Source organism: Myotis davidii, unplaced genomic scaffold, assembly GCF_000327345.1.
Source record: "Myotis davidii unplaced genomic scaffold, ASM32734v1 scaffold530, whole genome shotgun sequence".
Lineage (NCBI taxonomy): Eukaryota > Metazoa > Chordata > Mammalia > Chiroptera > Vespertilionidae > Myotis > Myotis davidii.
Window position 1 is genome coordinate 380111 of NW_006282272.1, and position 17965 is coordinate 398075.

Sequence of the window (17965 nt, forward strand, 5' to 3'; positions counted from 1 at the left end):
TGGCATTTTCTCTATTATGAGAAATTGATAATTCCTGGGGACTGGCGATATGGAATAGAGAGATACTTTTGAATAGGGGTCCTCTAGACAACATTTTGTATTATTAACTTATAAGATTGACCCCAATTTTTGTTTTCTGGAAGTGATCTGGGTAGGTTAAAGTGAGAAGTGGCAATTTGGTTATCTAGCTATCCTATATCTCATCAAATTTCTACTATGCAATGAAGATGAATTTGTGAATCAATAGGCATAGTCTACTAAAGCAAGCCAGAATTTTGAATAAAAAGTATTAAATTCTAGTTTCTCTACTTTAAAGCTGTGCGATATTGGGTAAGAGACTTGACCTTTCTGATTCCGATAGCAAAGAAGTGGGAACCACCTACGAACCCGTTGTTGGGGGGATGGAGACTGGGGGTGGTGTTTATCTGCCCAACAAAACACTTCCTGTCTTTGATTAATTGAACAGCCAACCTTTCCACCGGACACTTAGCATATTAGGCTTTTATTATCTAGGATGTGTAATGTCACTGGGCCAAGAAGACCTATTAGATCCAGCCCCACCATCACCCTCGCCTGTGGCCTTACCACCAGGATAACGCTCCTGGTCCGTTGCTCAAGATGCTTCCTCCGAACTGTGTTTGAGTGGCCAATACCAACATTGTCCTAATCCCCCCGCCTGTTTCCTCCTAGTCTTCCCTCACTGACCCCCTAGTGAATGGCCAGTTCTTTCTTTAAATTTGTTGATACATTGAGCCAGTCAACTCCTGGTCTAGGAGATTCTCTGTGCTTTAAAAGCATTTGCATGTCTGTACTCTGATGTTTGAATGTTATATAGTTTAACTCTCAGGAAACATTTCTATTTCGGAGTTCTTAGGGAACACCTCATTTGGACTTCTTTGTACTATTTATGACTGAAATGCCAAATTGTCTTACTGAATTGGTAATTTCATCTGCAGTTCTTTAGCGTGGTCCTTGAGGGGTGTCTTTCAAAGACCAGGGCTTATCTGGATTTATTCATCAAAAAATGTCTTACTTTCTGAAAATGTCTGGCAAAAGGCACCATGAGCAAAGGGCAAGTCCCATTCTGGTGGAAGTCATTTGCCACCCACATAAACAGCAAAGATTCGCTTGCAGAATATATGGAGAGCTGCTTCAGCAATTTGAAAGAAAGAAAGAAAAGAATAAAAGATGAGTGACTCGTTGAGGGAAGGGGGAGAAGTACAGATATGAACAGGTACGTTTACCCAAGGACAAATGTAAATGGACAAAAAACATGAGATGGTGCTCCATTCCCCTCGTCATTAGGGAAGTACAGGCTAAAACCGCAGGGAGGCCATCTCGCCCACCAGGATGGCAAAAGTTAGCAAACCTGAGAAAACCTGAGGATGTGGATAAACAGGAACTCGTATCTTCCTAGCGGTGGGATAGGTACATAAACTGGTAAAATCATCTTGGAGAGCAATTTGTCACAACTAAGAAACTGAGGATGCGCACAGCCATCCAAGCAAGCATCGCCGCTGCTAGGTGTCAGAGAAACTGCGTGCGCGCGACGTGCAAGAGTCTTCACTTGAGCATGGCTTCCGATAGTAAAGAAGTGGGAACCACCTACGAACCCGTTGTTGGGGGGATGGAGACTGGGGGTGGTGTTTATCTGCCCAACAAAACACTTCCCGTAAAAAGAGCCACTTCCCACCAGCGAACATGAATGAGATTTATATGTGCCAAGCGAAACATAATGTGAATGAGAAATGTTGACAAAAGAATGTCACAGGAAGATACTATTTGTGTCCATTTTAAAAGAAAAACTGGTGTATTGTTATGTATACATATGTTATAAAAGGATAAAGTTACATATCAGAATGGTATACACAAACTTCAGAAGGGAGGCTTGGACCCTAGCTGGTGTGGCTCAGTGGATAGAGCGTCGGCCTGCCGACTGAAGGGTCCCAAGTTCAATTCCCGGTCAGGGCACAGGCCTGGGTTGCAGGCTCAATCCCCAGTAGGGGCGTGTAGGAGGCAGCCGGTCCATGATGCTCTCTCATCTTTGATGTTTCTCTCTCCCTCTCCCATCCTCTCTGACATCAATAAAAAATATTTTTTTACAAGAAGAGAGGCTTGAGGTGAGCTTTAGTGTCTCTAAACTTTTTGGATTGTGTGGGTGCAAGGAAACAGTTTAAGCAAAGAGGCCAGAACATTAGCAACTGTGCAGGTGGGATGAGGAGTGCTTAGCTGCCTGGTAAGTTCTGTTTTCTCCTTTTTGTGTATTTGAAATGTTTCAGAAAAAAAAGGTGATATGCGGAATTACCACATCACAGCCTGACTGTAACAGCTTACTTTTGCTCCTGAAATAACTTGCGTGGCTTTACTAACGCAGAGAGATTCTATGCGTCATCAACACCCGTTTCCAAACCATACTTAGCAACCTTTCCTACAGCTCATCTCCTGCAGGTTCTTTCTGCATTTCCAGGGCCAGAAGCAAAATGAATGAGGGTGGGATGCTCCACTTGGATTTTGCTCTTCTGGTCAACCTGTAGCCTTTGCGCCTTCAGAGTACAAATGTTGAGAGCTACAAAACTAGTCTTGAAGCTTTCGGTTGACATTACACAATCTTGATGCATTGTAAGCAGAACCTTTTGCCACAAATACATATTAATGCCAATTAATGTTTAAAAAGAGACATCACAGCCCAGCCAGCGTGGCTCCATGGTTGATCATCGACCTATGAACCAGGAGGTCAGCGTGCGATTCCGGTCAAGGGCACATGCCCGGGTTGTGGGCTCCATCCCCAGTTGGGGGCGCGCAGGAGGCAGCCGATCCGTGATTCTCTCTCATCACTGATGTTCCTCTCTCTCCCTCTCCCTTCCTCTCTGACATCAATAAAAATATATTTTTAAATAAAATAAAAAGCGACACCTCGGTCATTACCATTGTGTTAGGGCAGGATGAAGTGAAAATGAAAAGCATTGTCTCAGAAGACACGGTGTCCAGGGAATAGAAATTTATCAACTCACATCCCTCGTGGGAAATACCATTGCTATGCACACCCCCGTCCAGGGATGATTCAGTGATCATAGTGCATCTCAAGCACCTTGCCCAGCAAAGGGCCCACAAATAACTATCCTTTGCTTCCCCGTCCTCTCATGTGAACTTGAAGAGGGGAAATAAGAAGCAAAATAGACGTTTAGGACGAACCCAGCAGCACTTACTTCCCTTCCGATTCTGGGTCAGCTGTTCCCAGCACCCAGCCACCCTCCTCCTCCATCCGAAGCCAGTCCGCGCCCGGGCGCTGCGGCGGCCCTCGCGGCCCGTGTCCTCACCTGGGCGTGCAGCTGTGAATGCAGGCACTGCAGCTGCCGGTGAGAATGTGTCTGCCTCATCGGACCTGGCAGAGTTCAGGTTACATTCTGAGCTGCCAGTGCTTTCTTTTTATCAAAAATATGGGTTTCTGCCGAAACCGGTTTGGCTCAGTGGATAGAGCGTCGGCCTGCGGACTGAAAGGTCCCAGGTTCGATTCTGGCCAAGGGCATGTACCTGGGTTGCGAGCACATCCCCAGTGGGAGATGTGCAGGAGGCAGCTGATCGATGTCTCTCTCTCATTGATGTTTCTAACTCTCTATCCCTCTCCCTTCCTCTCTGTAAAAAAATCAATAAAATATATATTTAAAAAATAATAATATGGGTTTCTTTACAAGTTCACGGTGTGTACTGGCACCGGACACAAAAGGCTCTCCATCAATGTCAGATGAACTTTTCCCCACTTTGTGCTTTTGCTTTTATTTTTATGGTTTTTAACCCCCCCAAAAGTCTACTTTTTAGTCAAATCTATGCGTTTTTTTCCTATGGTTCTTTCTATTGTCTTATCAATAGAAAGTTCTTTCCCATCCACAAATGAGTTAGTCACATACTAATGAGTTAGTCACATATTTTTAAATCTATTAATATTTTCATGTAACTCTTTAATCCACTTACTGTGTGTGTGTGTGTGTGTGTGTGTGTGTGTGTAACTAGGTGAGGCTATGACTTGGCTTTTTATTTTAAACTAGAGGCCTGGTGCAAGAAATTCGCGCACCCTTACCCCAGCCTGTGCCCTCTCACAGTCTGGGACCCTTGGGGATCGGGCCTAAACTGGCAATCAGACATCTCTCTCACAGTCCGGGGCTCTTGCAGTCCGGGACCCCTCGCTCCTTACTGCCCGCCTCCAGTGGTGGCCTGCCATGAGCTCAGCTTCTGGCTGAGTGGCGCACCCTCTATGGGAGCACACTGACCACCAGGGAGCAGCTCCTGCATTGAGCATCTGCCCCCTGATGGTCAGTGCGCGTCATAGTGACCCGTCATTCTACCGTTTGGTCAATTTGCATATTAGCCTTTTATTATATAGGATAAGGGCACCACTATTTATTAATCCATCCTTCCCTTTCCTGATTTTTTTTCTTTTTTTTTATTGCTTAAAGTATTACAAAGGGTATTACATATGTGTCCATTTTTTCCCCCTGCCCTAGACAGTCCCCTAGCCGCAGTTTGACAATCTGTTTGAGGCAGCTCTGCCTCTGTATCTATTATTGTTCAAAAGTTTATAATGGTCTCTATTATCCATGAATGAGTGAGATCATGTGGTATTTTTCCTTCATTGACTGGCTTATTTAATGCTCTCCAGTTCCATCCATGCCGTTGCAAATGGTAAGAGTTCCTTCTTTTTTACAGCCGCATAGTATTCCATTGTGTAGATGTGCCACAGTTTTCTAATCCTTTGGTGTCTCCTTTCCTTCCAGTGGTTCTCTGAGGGAGGAAAGTGTGTCAGAGTCACTCAGGAACCTTTTTTTCAAATTCACTTAACCCCACTTTGCAAGATTCCAGCACAGTGTGACTAACAGAGTCCTAGCTTCCCTCTGAGTTGTTCCTGCTCCAACCCTTTTGAGAGCATCAGTTGGTCAAATAGTCTTCTCGTGTCTCATTGAAGGTCCGCTTGGAGACGTGTATTGTTTCATGAAAAGTTTCTCTTTGCATCTGTTCCGCAGTGTTCTCCCTATTAAAGGGGAAGGATGTATTTTAATATCTGGGAAAATAGGTTTCCATTTGTATTTCAAAAGGTTAAAAAATAATTTGCCCATGAACATGTTTCTGCAAAATCCAGGTTGCCTGTTGGAGAACTCGGTTTCATGCTGTTTTTCTCTTATGGATAACTTTCCGTAGGGCATTGCTTCAAATAGTTGTAATCATATTAGTTCTACTTTTACATCAGCAGGATTGAAAACTTCATTTCCAAAAGATGTTGAAAATAAGACCTTTTGTACTAGAATAGAATTTCCTTTTTCTAGGAACCTGATCTTAGCAAGTCAACCACCATCAAACCAGCTCTGCCCACATTGTCTCAAAACACACAGCAGCACTCAGCATTTCTGTCTCGCTCCAGCAGCCAGGCAGTTAAATCTGCCTTGTTTGGTTTTGCATATGAGATGTTATTTAGAAACTTTGTCTGGAGACCTTTTGTAAGGTGAGGGTACAGCACTTCTGAATTTCCTTTTTCTATATGCTTCTAGAGCTAAACCTTGGGTCGGGGGAGGTAGGGACAGTGTCTCCTGCTTGTATACACTAGTGGTGAAGTACGAAATAAAAAATTATATCTAATAAATAGCCTTAAATTTGGTAAGTGGCATGGGTTTTTTTCCTTTTCTAAAAATTTAGAAACATTCTCAGGATTTAGGTTATTCGTGAAACTTCTACTGGTAAACAAGATTTGAAATGAGCTTATAGGCAAGTTGATTTTTATGAAAATTTATCGTCCTACAAATGTAGCAAGAATTAACTCTGTAGTTTTTAATTTTTTTAAGAATGCCATTTGCAGGGCTTTACAGAGATCATCTCACTTAGTCAAATCTGGAGACAGCTTCTAGAACTATGAGTGTATTTGTTTTAATATTTCATAAAACTAGTGGTAATAATAGACATTATAATTTAACCATTCAAACTATATGTTTACAATATTCATGTAAGCATATAAAATCTTTACCACTAATATAAAAAAATAATAATTTTGAGAACATGAGGGGAAAGCAGTATTTAAAATCATATAAACAGAAATGCTAAATTTCAGTTTAGGTTGGTATTTGTTAACATTGTCAAAGCAAGGGAACTAATAGAAATGTTACTTTTTTCTGAGCATCTAATTTTTCTATAAATTTTTTTCTCAAATATTTTTGTTTTGTAAATGACATTCTGTATTGGCCTATTCTTTTTTTTAATTGTCTAAAGTTTTACATATCTCCTTTTTCTCCAATTGACCACCCCTCCCAGCCATCGCCACCCCCGAGAGCAAGCCCCCACCGCCCCAGTGTCTGTAGTATTCTTGAACATCCAGGAAAATTTCAGAATTTGCCCCTTTTAATTCTGATCTACAGAGTTCTTTATTATTATGAACTATTTCAAACACTTAGAAATATACCAAAAATAATATAAAATACTCGTATACTACCACACAGGTTTAACAGACATTAACACGTTGCCATGTGTGCTTTAATTCTCTCCAAATATAACCATTAACTCGCAGTTAGTGTACATATTGTGTACATTACCATGTCTGTTTTTTATTTTTATTGTGTATTTATAGATTCATAAAAATATTTTTTTAAAACCTGGCCAGTGTGGCTCAGTGATTGAGCGTCGACCTGTGAGCCAGGAGGTCACGGTTCGATTCCTGGTCAAGGGCACAGGCCCGGGTTGCAGGCTCCATCCCCAGTGTGGGGCGTGCAGGAAGCGGCCGATCCATGATTCTCTCTCCTCATGGATGTTACTCTCTTTCCCGCTCCCTTCCTCTATGAAATCAATAAGAATATATTTTTTTTAAAGAATATGGTACCGTTTCATGTGTTTGTATTTTACATACCTGCTTTCATGTGTTCCATGCCCTTTTGCAGTTTGTTTATCATTCAATGTTGCTTTTGTGAATTGTGCTGATGCAGATGGAGTTCATTTCATTTTGTGCATAAGGCACATACTCACTCAGCTTGTTTCCAATCGTTTAGTTCCCTGAGCAGCATTACGTATGTTTTATCACATGTGTGTTTGAGGTTCCGGCGGATATACAGGGTGAGCACATCTTCCATTTTACTCTATGAAAGTGTGGTTCGAGGTGGCTAAGTTTCAAGCCCTGTTGCTAGGCGATTGCATTCTTAGCTCAGCTGTTGTTTGATTTTACTAGTACCGTGTGATACTTAAATTCTTTCCATTTTATGTAGGCAGCGAGAGATACTGGGGGATTCCATGTTTTATTAGAAGTTTATCATCAATTCATCTCTTATAAAGGTTTAGGCATCAATTAATACAGAGGCAAATTACAAGCTTTTAAAGTGACAATCAACATGTATTTTCTGACATTTTAAATCAGTCCTCAAATCATTTAACTTACTTTTAAACACACTTTAAATTAGTAATAGGTGCTTACTTTTGAGTAACTACTTTAGTGACTTGAGAAACTATGGCATTTCCTTTAATCAGCCTGTTGTTGAAGCCATACATGTCACTTAACTTTATAATCTTTGTTAAGAGTGTTAGTTAGCTTATACCTGGCCGGTTTGCTCAGTGGTTAGAGTTTCGGCCCACAGACCAAAGGGTCACAGGTTAGATTCAGGTTAAGGGCATGCACCTCAGTTGCAAGTTCAACCCCAGACGCATGAGGGAAGCAACCAATAGATGTTTCTCTCTCTCTCTCTCTCTCTCTCCACTCTACTCTCTCTAAAAAGTCAGTGGGAGAGGGGATATCCTCAGGTGAGGATTTTTTGAAAATGAAAGAAAATTTAAAACTTTTGAAGAGTGTTAGCTGAACAATACATTTTGAACAGATTTACACACAGACTTAAAACCTAGTGATAAGCGTACGCTTTTCTTTTCCTTGAAATATTTTACAATTAAGCAAACGAAACATCGCCCATAAGAAAAGAGCTCTGGGGAGATCCGGGCCTTGTAAATGCTCGCGTTTCGTCCTGGAAAACGTTCGTGCTTCAGGGAATGAAGAGGCTTTTGAACGTGCTGCCCAAACATGCCTCAGAAACCGGTCTGAATCTTCGCCGCGGCGGACGTCTCGTGGAGGGAGTACCCTGGCTTGAACTCCGACGTGCTTTCACTCCTGCTCGAGTCCCCTTGGAACCTTCTAGAAAGAAGCTGGCACATTATTTTGCGGATGTTACTGGACATCAGGAAGTACATGACGGGGTCCAGGCAGCTGTTGAAAGACGAGAAGACCAGCATGATCTCGTTGGTCTTGTGCACGATCTCCTTCCAGTAACACGAGGACACGTTGAGCTGCACGGAAACGTACACAAACCGGAAGGCGTGAAAGGGCACGAAACAGACGGTGAAAATGATCAGCACGATGAAGGAATTCCGGGCCGTCGTGGCGTATTTGCCCGAATTGGGAAACTTGGACCGCCTCTTGGAAATCTTCAGTAGGTTCTTGCCGATCTTCAGGTAGGACAGGATGATCAGGAGGAAAATCAGCCAGAACATGACCACCAGCACCAAATTGAAAATGGCTTCGCCTTTCTCCTTCCGCTTGTCTCTGTAATGGAAGCACATGGTGGTATTGTGTCCTCCGCTCTGCAGGGTTAAAATAATCATAGTGAGGAACCCAGCCAGCGCCACGGCCCAGACTACACAGCAGACGTAAATGCTCTGCCTGGTCGTCACGGCCTTGCGCTGCTGCACGGACCGGTTGATCTTGACGTAGCGATCCAGGCTGATGAAGCCGAGCAGGATGATGCTGATGTACATGTTCATGTAGAAGAGCGTGCCCACCACCTTGCAGAGGACCACGCCCAGCGCCCACCTGTTGTGGTTCAGGTGGTACAGGATGCGGAAGGGGAGGCAGAAGATGAGCAGGAGGTCCGCCACGGCCACGTTCAGGAGGTAGATCTGAATGGAATTCCGTTTGCGGTGGATCCCCAAGAACACATAGAGGGCGATGATGTTCCCCACCAGCCCCACGAGGAAGATGACCGAGTAGAAGGCGGCGAGCGCTCGCGACAGCAGGTGCTCGTCCATGGGGCAGTCGGTGGAATTCGGGGCCCCCGAGAAGTTGCGTGGCGACGGGGCGCTGTGGTTGGTCAGGAAGCAGGCTCCCTGGGGAGAGGAAGGCCAGCTGCTGGCCGAAGTGGCCGGCGTCATGGTCACGGGTGATGTCGCGTCGTCTTCTGGGGGGATCAAAAGGCGGAGGTCCCGAAGGACATGGTCCTCGCGGGTGGCTTCCGTAAGGGCTTCAGATGCTTCCTACAACAGAAGGTCAGGCATTGATTCATTTGCTGTTTGAAGACGTTGCTTTAACTGCAAGCATAAATAATAAGTGACTTTTTTTAGACACGGCAAAATTTACTTTTCTCCTACTTTAGAGCCTTAGACCATGTGAGTATGTATTCTATGTATGGAGCAGCATTATGGTGTCAAAAACAAGCAGCAAAGATATAGTACAATCACACCCGGCCAGTGTGGCTCAGTGGTTCAACATTGACCTATGAACCAGGAGGTCAGGGTTCCATTCCCGGTCAGGGCACAGGCCCAGGTTGTGGGCTCCATCCCCAGTAGGCAGCATGCAGGAGGCAGCCCATCCATGCTTCTCTCTCATCATTGATGTTTCTCTCTCTCTCTCACCCTCTCCCTTCCTCTCTGAAATGAATAAAATATTTTTTAAAAGAAAGAAAGAGTGCCGGGGGGGAGGGGGGGTAGCCAGCCAGGTGACTGCCTTGGTGGAGCATCACTTGCACTTCTTTAAAAAAAAAAAAAGACACGTGGATTTGGAATGACAGCAATTTCCTGCTTTGGCATCTTCTACAAAGAACAATATTTGGGAGAACTCAGCCTCTCTTAACTCAAGCGCCGATCTGCTCAAGAAGAAACCATTTTGCTGGAGGGTGGAGGGTACACTTATCTTCCGTGGAAGGGGAACTGGCGAAGAGGAAGCTGTCCAGCCTCGGTTAGGGTCTTTTTCCGGAGTTCAGAGCAGTGGAGGGAGGGAGGCAAATTTCATCAAGTGGACAGAAGCTCCCAGCGTGCTTTTGTGTTAGGAAATTCTAGAAGGGAAGGGCCATCGAGGAAGGCGGGCAGGCTGCCAAGTGTGCAGCTGATGGTGCCGTCTAGCCAGGAGGGGGATGCCGACAGAGGGAGCTGCAGTGACTTTTAAAACAATCGTTTTTTCCTCCTCCCAGGCCACACCTTACACTCCATGCAGCGAGGGACCAAGTCTACTTTGTTTGCCGCTATGTACCAAGTGCTTGGTACAATAAAGACTGTTGAATGAAAGAGGGGATTTTGGTATAAAACTATGTAAAGGGCTCCTTGTGGATATTAAAGTCAACTGTTCCAGTATAGGAAGGGCTCTAGCTGACTTAACAGAAACACAGCTGCACAATTACAATCGGCTCCAGTTGCCATAGCAGCAGTGTGATGTGGCAGCAACAAACACGCACCCCTTAGGCTGAATTCCTACGTCTGGGCAGGGGGGGGCCTTTTTTTATTATTGTTTTGTTAACCCTCACCCGGGGATATTTTTCCATTCATTTTTAGAGAGAGTAGGAAGGAAGGGGAGAGACAGAGAGAAACAGCAAAGAGAGACACATTGATCGGTTGCCTCCCACGGGGGCTCCAACCAGAGCCTGCAACCGGGCCACGTGCCCTCGCCTGGAACCCAACCCAGGACCCTTCAGTCCGCCGGCCAACACTCTATCCACTGAGCCACACCGGCCAGGGTGATCGGGTGGTGTCGTAAGTGAAGATGGTTACTGCTCGTCTGGTCCTGTCTCGAGCTGGTAGGCTTCCACCCACAAGGCAGACTGGCACCTGCAGCAGCTCACCCTGGAAAGGGCCCAGCGATGGGGAGGAGCCCAGTCATATCAGAGCGAGTTGAAGGCCACAGGCGCCTGTCCCCGGGGATGTGAGCGCGGGACCAGGCCACCCTGGCTCCCCCCGCAGACCTGATCTAATTGGTCTGGAATGGGCTCCGGGCCCTGGTTTCCTTTAAAAGCTCCTCGGGGGATCCTAAGGCGCATGCAGAATTGAGCCCTGGGGCCAGATAGCTGAGCCGCTACCTAATATTTATTTAGCATCTGCTATGTTCCAGGCAGCGCGTTCCACACGATCAGGATATTTCATTTACGTAATCCTTAGGGAAGCCATGCGAGGTAGGTTTTACAAAAGAGGTCATGAAAGGTCCAGAGGTCATGATCCTCACCCTGGACCACCCACATCTGAAGTGGCAGCGCCCAAGTTGGGACTCAGATGCCCATGATCCTTTGCACCAAGCCTCTCTCCTCCTAAGTACATATGGTCAGCATTTTTGTTGTTGTTAAACCTCGCCCAACGATATTTCTCCATTGGTTTTTAGAAGGGGGAGGGAGGGAGAGAGAGAGAGAGAGAGAGAGAGAGAGAGAGAGAGAGATGAGAGAGATGAGAGAGAGGAACATTGATATGTTCCAGCATGCATTTTGACTGGGGCCAGGGATTGAGCCCACAACCCGGGCATGTACCCTTGCCCGGAATCAAACCTGGGACCCTTCAGTCCGCAGACCGGCACTCTATCCACTGAGCCACACCGGCCAGGGCCAGCCTTTTCCTTGTCAGTGATGAGTTCAGTCAGCAGTATTTTGACACGATTCCTTTCACATTATCCATAGTTCTAAGAAGAGATTATGCCGCATAGCTTTACTTCTCTAGAAAAGGTATTCATCTTCCTATTTGCTATGTCCGTTACAGCTGGTAATAAGTACAGAGTTTACAGAATCACAAATCATTCGTCAGAATGCTCGGCACTTCCCCCAGAACATATCTTTGCCAACTTATTTCTAGGCCTGAGAGCCTTAAGATGTTTCTAGAAAGCTGCTAGCACACAACACAGATCCCGAAACTATTTGCCTCAGCTCTAACCTGCAAATAAAATAAATGATAGTTGGACAAGACCCCCAATAAACCTCTCTTTGACCGGAATCGAACCTGGGACCCTTCAGTCCGCAGGCCAATGGTCTATCCACTGAGCCAAACCGGTTAGGGCTGAATCCTCACCCGAGGATATTTTTCCATTGATTTTAGAGAGGAAGGGCGAGGGAGAGGGAGAGAGAAACATCGATGTGAGAGAGACACATGATGGGTTGCCTCCTGCACACACCCTCGACCAGGGCTGGGGAACCTACAACCGAGGTGCATAAACCTCTGATCAGCTTTATTTTCAAGCTTAAATAAAATAAAGCAAAGCAATGCGTCCGTTTAACTAGTAATAGTAGCCATCACTTAGAAGCGTATAGTCGGCGGCTAGTGTCCAGTCATTTATTTACAAATTAACTGACTAAATACTGTTTGAAATTCCGTGGCTGTTTTTCGCCTCCTTTCCAATGTCAGTCGAGTTACATCCGCTAAGTAACCACACTCTGTGTTTAAGGCCATGGTTGCTGTTTTGCGAAGCGTGTGTTTGGTTTGTTGAGAATGGCCAGTGAAGGCGGGAAATGGCCGCTGCTGCTCCGGTGGCCCGTGTGCCATATTGCAGGGGGCGCAGTGGTTTTCTGCCCATCGCCACCCGGCCTTTGCCAGTTCCTGTAGGAGCTTCATGAACCCAGCACATGCCTCTGTGGCCTCGAATGAGCAAGTTTTGAAATGCAGTCTGGGTGCCGGCGAGAACGGCGCATGGCTGTGTTACCGGACATACCTGTTTGGTGGCAGCAGCGACCTAACACCGCTTGTGGCTTCACTGCATCATGAGAGAGACTGTCATTCAGGCCATGCTTCAGAAGCTGCATTCATTGCTGCGTGCAGAACAGAAATGGAAAGCATGTTACTCTGGAAATAATACCATTGGTAGCCCGGGCCAGTGTGGCTCAGTGGCTAGAGCATCGGCAGAAGGGCTGAAGGGTCCCAGGTTCGATTCCGGTCAAGGGCACGTACCTCAGTTGCAAGTTCCCCAGCCCTGGTTGGGGTGTGTGCAGGAGGCAACCAATCATTATGTCTCTCTCAGATCGATGTTTCTCTCTGTCTCTCCCTCTCCCTGCCTCTCTAAAATCAATGGAAAAATATCCTCGGGGAGGATTTAGCCCTGACCGGTTTGGCTCAGTGGATAGAGCGTCGGCCTGCGGACTGAAGGGTCCCAGGTTCGATTCCGGCCAAGGGCATGTACCTTGGTTGCGGGCACATCCCCAGTGGGGGGTGTGCAGGAGGCAGCTGATGGATGTTTCTCTCTCATCGATGTTTCTAACTCTCTATCCCTCTCCCTTCCTCTCTGTAAAAAAATTAATAAAGTATATATATATATATTTAAATATCCCAGGTGAGGATTTTTAAAAAAAATACTATTAGTAGCATATTAGGTTTTGTTATAAACTTAACTATGTCTAAGAAAACCATTTTTTCAACTTTAGCTGAATTAACTAAAGAGCATTTTGCTTTCGCTTTTCTCTAATAGTCCCCTTATTTACTTCTGAAGCCCAAAAGTTAAACTGCAGTACATCTGGTCATTACCATAAAATAGTAACAGCACAGTAAAGAAAATGCTATCATCGAGACTAGGCAGACAGCAGAACTTAATAAAGGCAGTCAGTGAAAGATCATGCGTAATTGGAAATCATAAAAAATCACAATACACTGGAAAGAAACCCACTGCAGCTCCTCACTCAGACCAGTCAGATCAGCCGAGACATCATTCTGAAAGCAGGCCTCACTTTTCGTATTCAGATCTCTCCGCTTCTAACTAGAAGAAAGGATCGTCTGAGTAGTAGAAATCAAGGGGTACTCACAGCTCAGGCTCCGGAGTGGAAGGCACTGAGCCCCGCACTTCCCTAGACAGTCAGTGTGTCAGCTGGGCTCCTGCATCCGGTGGGGCCGTGGGTTAGGGCTTTCTGCTTTTTTTTTTTTTTCCTGTCTGCATGTGGTAATCGGCTTTTTTTTTTTTCCTTTTTCTTTCTTTTTTCAGTATGACAACCCTCAGCTTTCGTCTCAGCGGACACTGAACTTTAGGGAATTATGTCTGTCTTTTCGATGAGGTTTTCCCTCGTCCCTCAAAATAAAGAAGCTGTATAAGTTCTCATTAGAAATGGGCTTTTTCTCTTTCAGACTTTTTTCCCCTTTAAAACGTTTTAGTATAAAGCATAATAGTGGAGGTAAAGATAGATGAGTAAAGAACACCTGTTACATCTCATCACACAGTTTTTGGAAGTTAATTTTCTGTCGATGCATTTTACATCCTGAAATGTGTAATTTTAGCAAAGTCATATTTAATGAGTATAATTAAATGCTAGTCACTATGGCTGATTCAAGATTTCAAGTTTTTACATTTAAGAAGGCTCTTTCTCATGATCCAACTGTTATTGGAGCTCATTAGAGCATGTGTGGGCTGTGACAATGTTGAGATGAATTTCTGATAATTCTTAGACATGTAAAGGGTAGTTTACAAAAGCTGCTGGTTCTTGAGGAACAATTTTTTTCTTTTCCTTTTTTTTAAGGTCCATAATGTGGCCTTTATTTTGTAGCTAACCAGAAGGCCAGGAAGGGCGTTTGAGAAGGTTTGTTGATGACCTACCATGCAAAGCTAGAGTAGAAGTTGATTTAGAGTTACCTGTGTAGCTGTATCTTATATGGACTTTTGAAACACAAGCATTGAGCCCTAGCTGGTTTGGCTCAGTGGCTAGAGCATGGGCCTGCAGATTGAAGGGTCCCGGGTTTGATTCCAGTCAAGGGCACATGATGATACAGAGTCATTGATCGGCTGCCTCCTGCAGCCCCCCCCCAACCCCCCACCCGCCCCACTAGGGATCAAGGCTGCAACCCAGGCGTACGTACTAACCTGGAATTGAACCATGACCTCCTGGTTCATAGATCAACGCTCAACCCCTGAGTCACACCAGCTGGGCCCTTACCTCATTCTTGTAAATCCACTTCCCCTCACCCTTCCTTTTCCTCCTTTGTCAGCATCTTAGGTTTCTATTTATATAAAGATAAACGTGAACACAAAGAAATAAATGGAGATGCTTATTTGGTGCCCTCTCTGAACTGATACCTCTATCTGAATCCCAACCCCGGTTCAGTTCAGCTCACCGCCTCCTCCAGGCCTAAACCCTGCCAGGCAGGCGGAGGGCTGCGGGGTACAAACACATTTCACACTGATTGGTCTCACTTCTGATTCATGACCACAGACCTCAGGTGAATCCACTGCTGCCAGTCTTGCTGTCTTCCCCGGGCCCGGTGCTTCTCAAAGTATGGCTCCCAGACCAGTAGCATCAGTGTCCCTCATCTCAGACCTGAGGAATCAGGACCTGCGGGGGGTGGAAGCCAGCAAGGCTGGGGGATGCTGATGGTACCATTTGAGGGCGACCAACTTAGTCACCTCGCGCTCCTGTCCTTTGCAAATCCTTTGCACACCTCCGCTCTCTACAAACTGCCAGCAGCCGCCGGCCCTGTCCCACTCCCACTCGGTGATCGCATCTGATTTTGAAGGAAATGGAAAGTAGAAGTTCTCAGAAGGGAACTTCCTCATCTCTACATCCACATCTGTCTGCCTCCGCAGGTGCCCCGCATCCTGCCGCCTTCACTGCCACCAGGGCCAGCCCCCCGCCCCCTGGTGCACCCCCGTCCCATCCCCTCTCTCTCCTGGAAATGTATTTCCTCTCTACGAATCTCTCCCATCAGCGCACAAATGTCTGTTTAAAAACAAAGGCCTGGCCAGTGTGGCTCAGTGGTTGAGCGAAAAATATATATTAAAAAAATAAAAAACAAAATTCCATGCTAGCTGGGGCCAATGGGAAATAGGGGACATATGTAATACTTTCAATAAAGATTTTTTTGAAAATCTCTAGATACCAATAGTTACCCATGAGAAGGGCGAGGTTGCAAGTGAGGAGAGGGATCAAAGCTACACCTCTCGGAATGGTATTTGCTTAGAGTTTTCACCTGGAACTATGCACATGTTTTACATAATTAAAATACCAAATTAGGTCAGCATCTAATGGAAACAAATCGAGCTCACCATGTAACAAATCGAAAGCATAACCACAGGAATTCTTTTGAGTGACTTTACAATAGGGTAGGATAGTACAAAGAATTGCAGACTCCTTTCACTCAGATTCCCCGTATGTTAACATTTTTCCACTTTTGTTTTATCTTTCTCAGCCTCTCGCTCTCATCTACCTCTTTATCTACCTCTTTATATATATTTCCTCAAAAGAAGAAATTCTCTTAATCGGTACAGTAAAATGATCAAAATCATGGCATTTATATGGATAGGCTACTATTGTATAATCGATAGGTCTTTTTCCAGTTTCTTCTCTAGAGACAGGCCTCGTGTCTCCTCTCCCACTTCCGGTTTCTCACCTCCCTTTCCCACAGAGAGGCAGGGCGGGGCCAGAGGAAAGGCGGGCATGGCCAGGGCAGAGAATTCCCTAGGCACCAGGCTCACTTGCAGTCATTTGATCTGACTCTTCTTACTTAGGGGTGAAATGAAGGAAGAAGAGAAAGGCCATAGCATCCCCTGAAGGCCCAGACACTGTAGTAAAGCCAGGTTTCAGGGAACATTTGAGCACAAGGTGTCAAAGATATTTCTTCCTTAAGCAAATGTAGACTGTCACTCAAAGGAAGAGAACATTGCATGGAAAAGGCAAAAAATGTATCTTCCTTAAGCATCTGTGCTTCCTGAGTAATTCCTTTATTTATTTTTTATATTTTTTTATTGATTTCAGAGAGGAAGGGAAAGGGAGAGAGAGAGAAACATCCATGATAAAAGAGAATCATGGATTGGCTGCTTCCTACACACCCCACACTTCAGGTCAAGCCCACAACCCAGGCCTGTGCCCTTGACCGCAATCGAACCATGACCTCCTAGTTCTTGGGTTGACGCTCAACCACTGAGAGCCACACCCATCGGGCTTAATTTATTTTTAATTAGAGTTGACATACAATATTATATTAGCTTCAAGTGCACAGCACAGTGATTAGAATCCTAAGTAATCCTTAGCACCGTACCCTAATCTGGGAAGCAAATAATTCCTGGAAAATAGTAGATAGAACAGGTAAGTCTTTGGAGACATCAACTAGAAGTGAGAATAAGACAAAGTATTCAAGCACCCAAGATAATTCTAGAAGTTTTTACTGTATTAGTTTATTGTCATGTTACTCGGTTTTGTGTACATTGAATTGTTCATGTTAAATTAATCCTCATCTCTGGTGTTTTTGTCTGTTTTGCTTTCAGCCCCACTGTGTTCTCCTCGCTTCAAAGGAAAACTCGGCACCTGTTAAACTCGGGGGCTTCGGGGTAGCTATTCAGTTAGGAGAGTCCGGACTTGTAGCTGGAGGTAAGAACACTTTTTAAAAATATTTTTCGAAACCTGGTCACTTTTAGGCTGGTGTAAAACTTTCACACTAGATATTACCCTCTCTTCAATGTTTTATACCCCATTGCCCCCTACCCCACCCCCCCAAAAGTGCCATTGTATAGTTTTGAATTTAATAGCTCTGTAGTCATAACTAGAATTTTAGTCCCTTAAGAATAGGTTGTCTTTTTTTAAATATTTTTATTGATTTCAGAGAGGAAAGGAGAGGGAGAGAGAGAAAGAAACATCAACGATGAGAGAGGATCATGGATCGGCTGCCTCCTGCACACCCCCCACTGGGGATGGACCCCGCAACCCCGGCATGTGTCCTGACCGGGAATCGAACCGTGAACTCCTGGTTCCTAGGTCAACACTCAACCAGTGAGCCGGGCTAGGCTTTTTATTCTTTGCATCCCCAGCACTAACAGAGAAGAGACCCTACATACAGAGATTGAAACAATGTTGGAAGAAGTTGATGTTTGAGGCAAAGTGATTTTTAAGGTTGAACTGAGTAGACGAAGTCAAATAAGAAATGTCGGGATTATGTACTTTCAGGCTTACACCTATGGCTAATTTTTCATTTCATGCTGTTTTACTTTTTCCATTTGTCAGAGTACTGCTCAAGCCCTGATCTGTGTATTTGG

The 17965-nt window shown here is 45.0% G+C and overlaps 2 protein-coding genes across 2 annotated transcripts in view; one reads left to right on the top strand and one right to left on the bottom strand.

Moving 5' to 3' along the window:
• CASK (calcium/calmodulin-dependent serine protein kinase (MAGUK family)) overlaps positions 1-17965 on the top strand; it is a 232579-nt gene that overhangs the window by 106553 nt on the left and 108061 nt on the right. Inside the window, exon 6 of the mRNA XM_006752810.2 lies at positions 17201-17303. Coding sequence (XP_006752873.1) covers positions 17201-17303 — 103 coding nt within the window. The remainder of the gene's footprint in view (positions 1-17200; positions 17304-17965) is intronic.
• On the bottom strand, positions 7805-13851 carry GPR34 (G protein-coupled receptor 34). The gene is made up of 3 exons (XM_006752804.2): positions 13758-13851; positions 12677-12773; positions 7805-9258 (listed from the first exon to the last, which is right to left on the bottom strand). The coding sequence occupies exon 3, from the start codon at positions 9154-9156 to the stop codon at positions 8038-8040; it is 1119 nt and encodes a 372-aa protein (XP_006752867.1). The 5' UTR covers positions 9157-9258; positions 12677-12773; positions 13758-13851; the 3' UTR covers positions 7805-8037.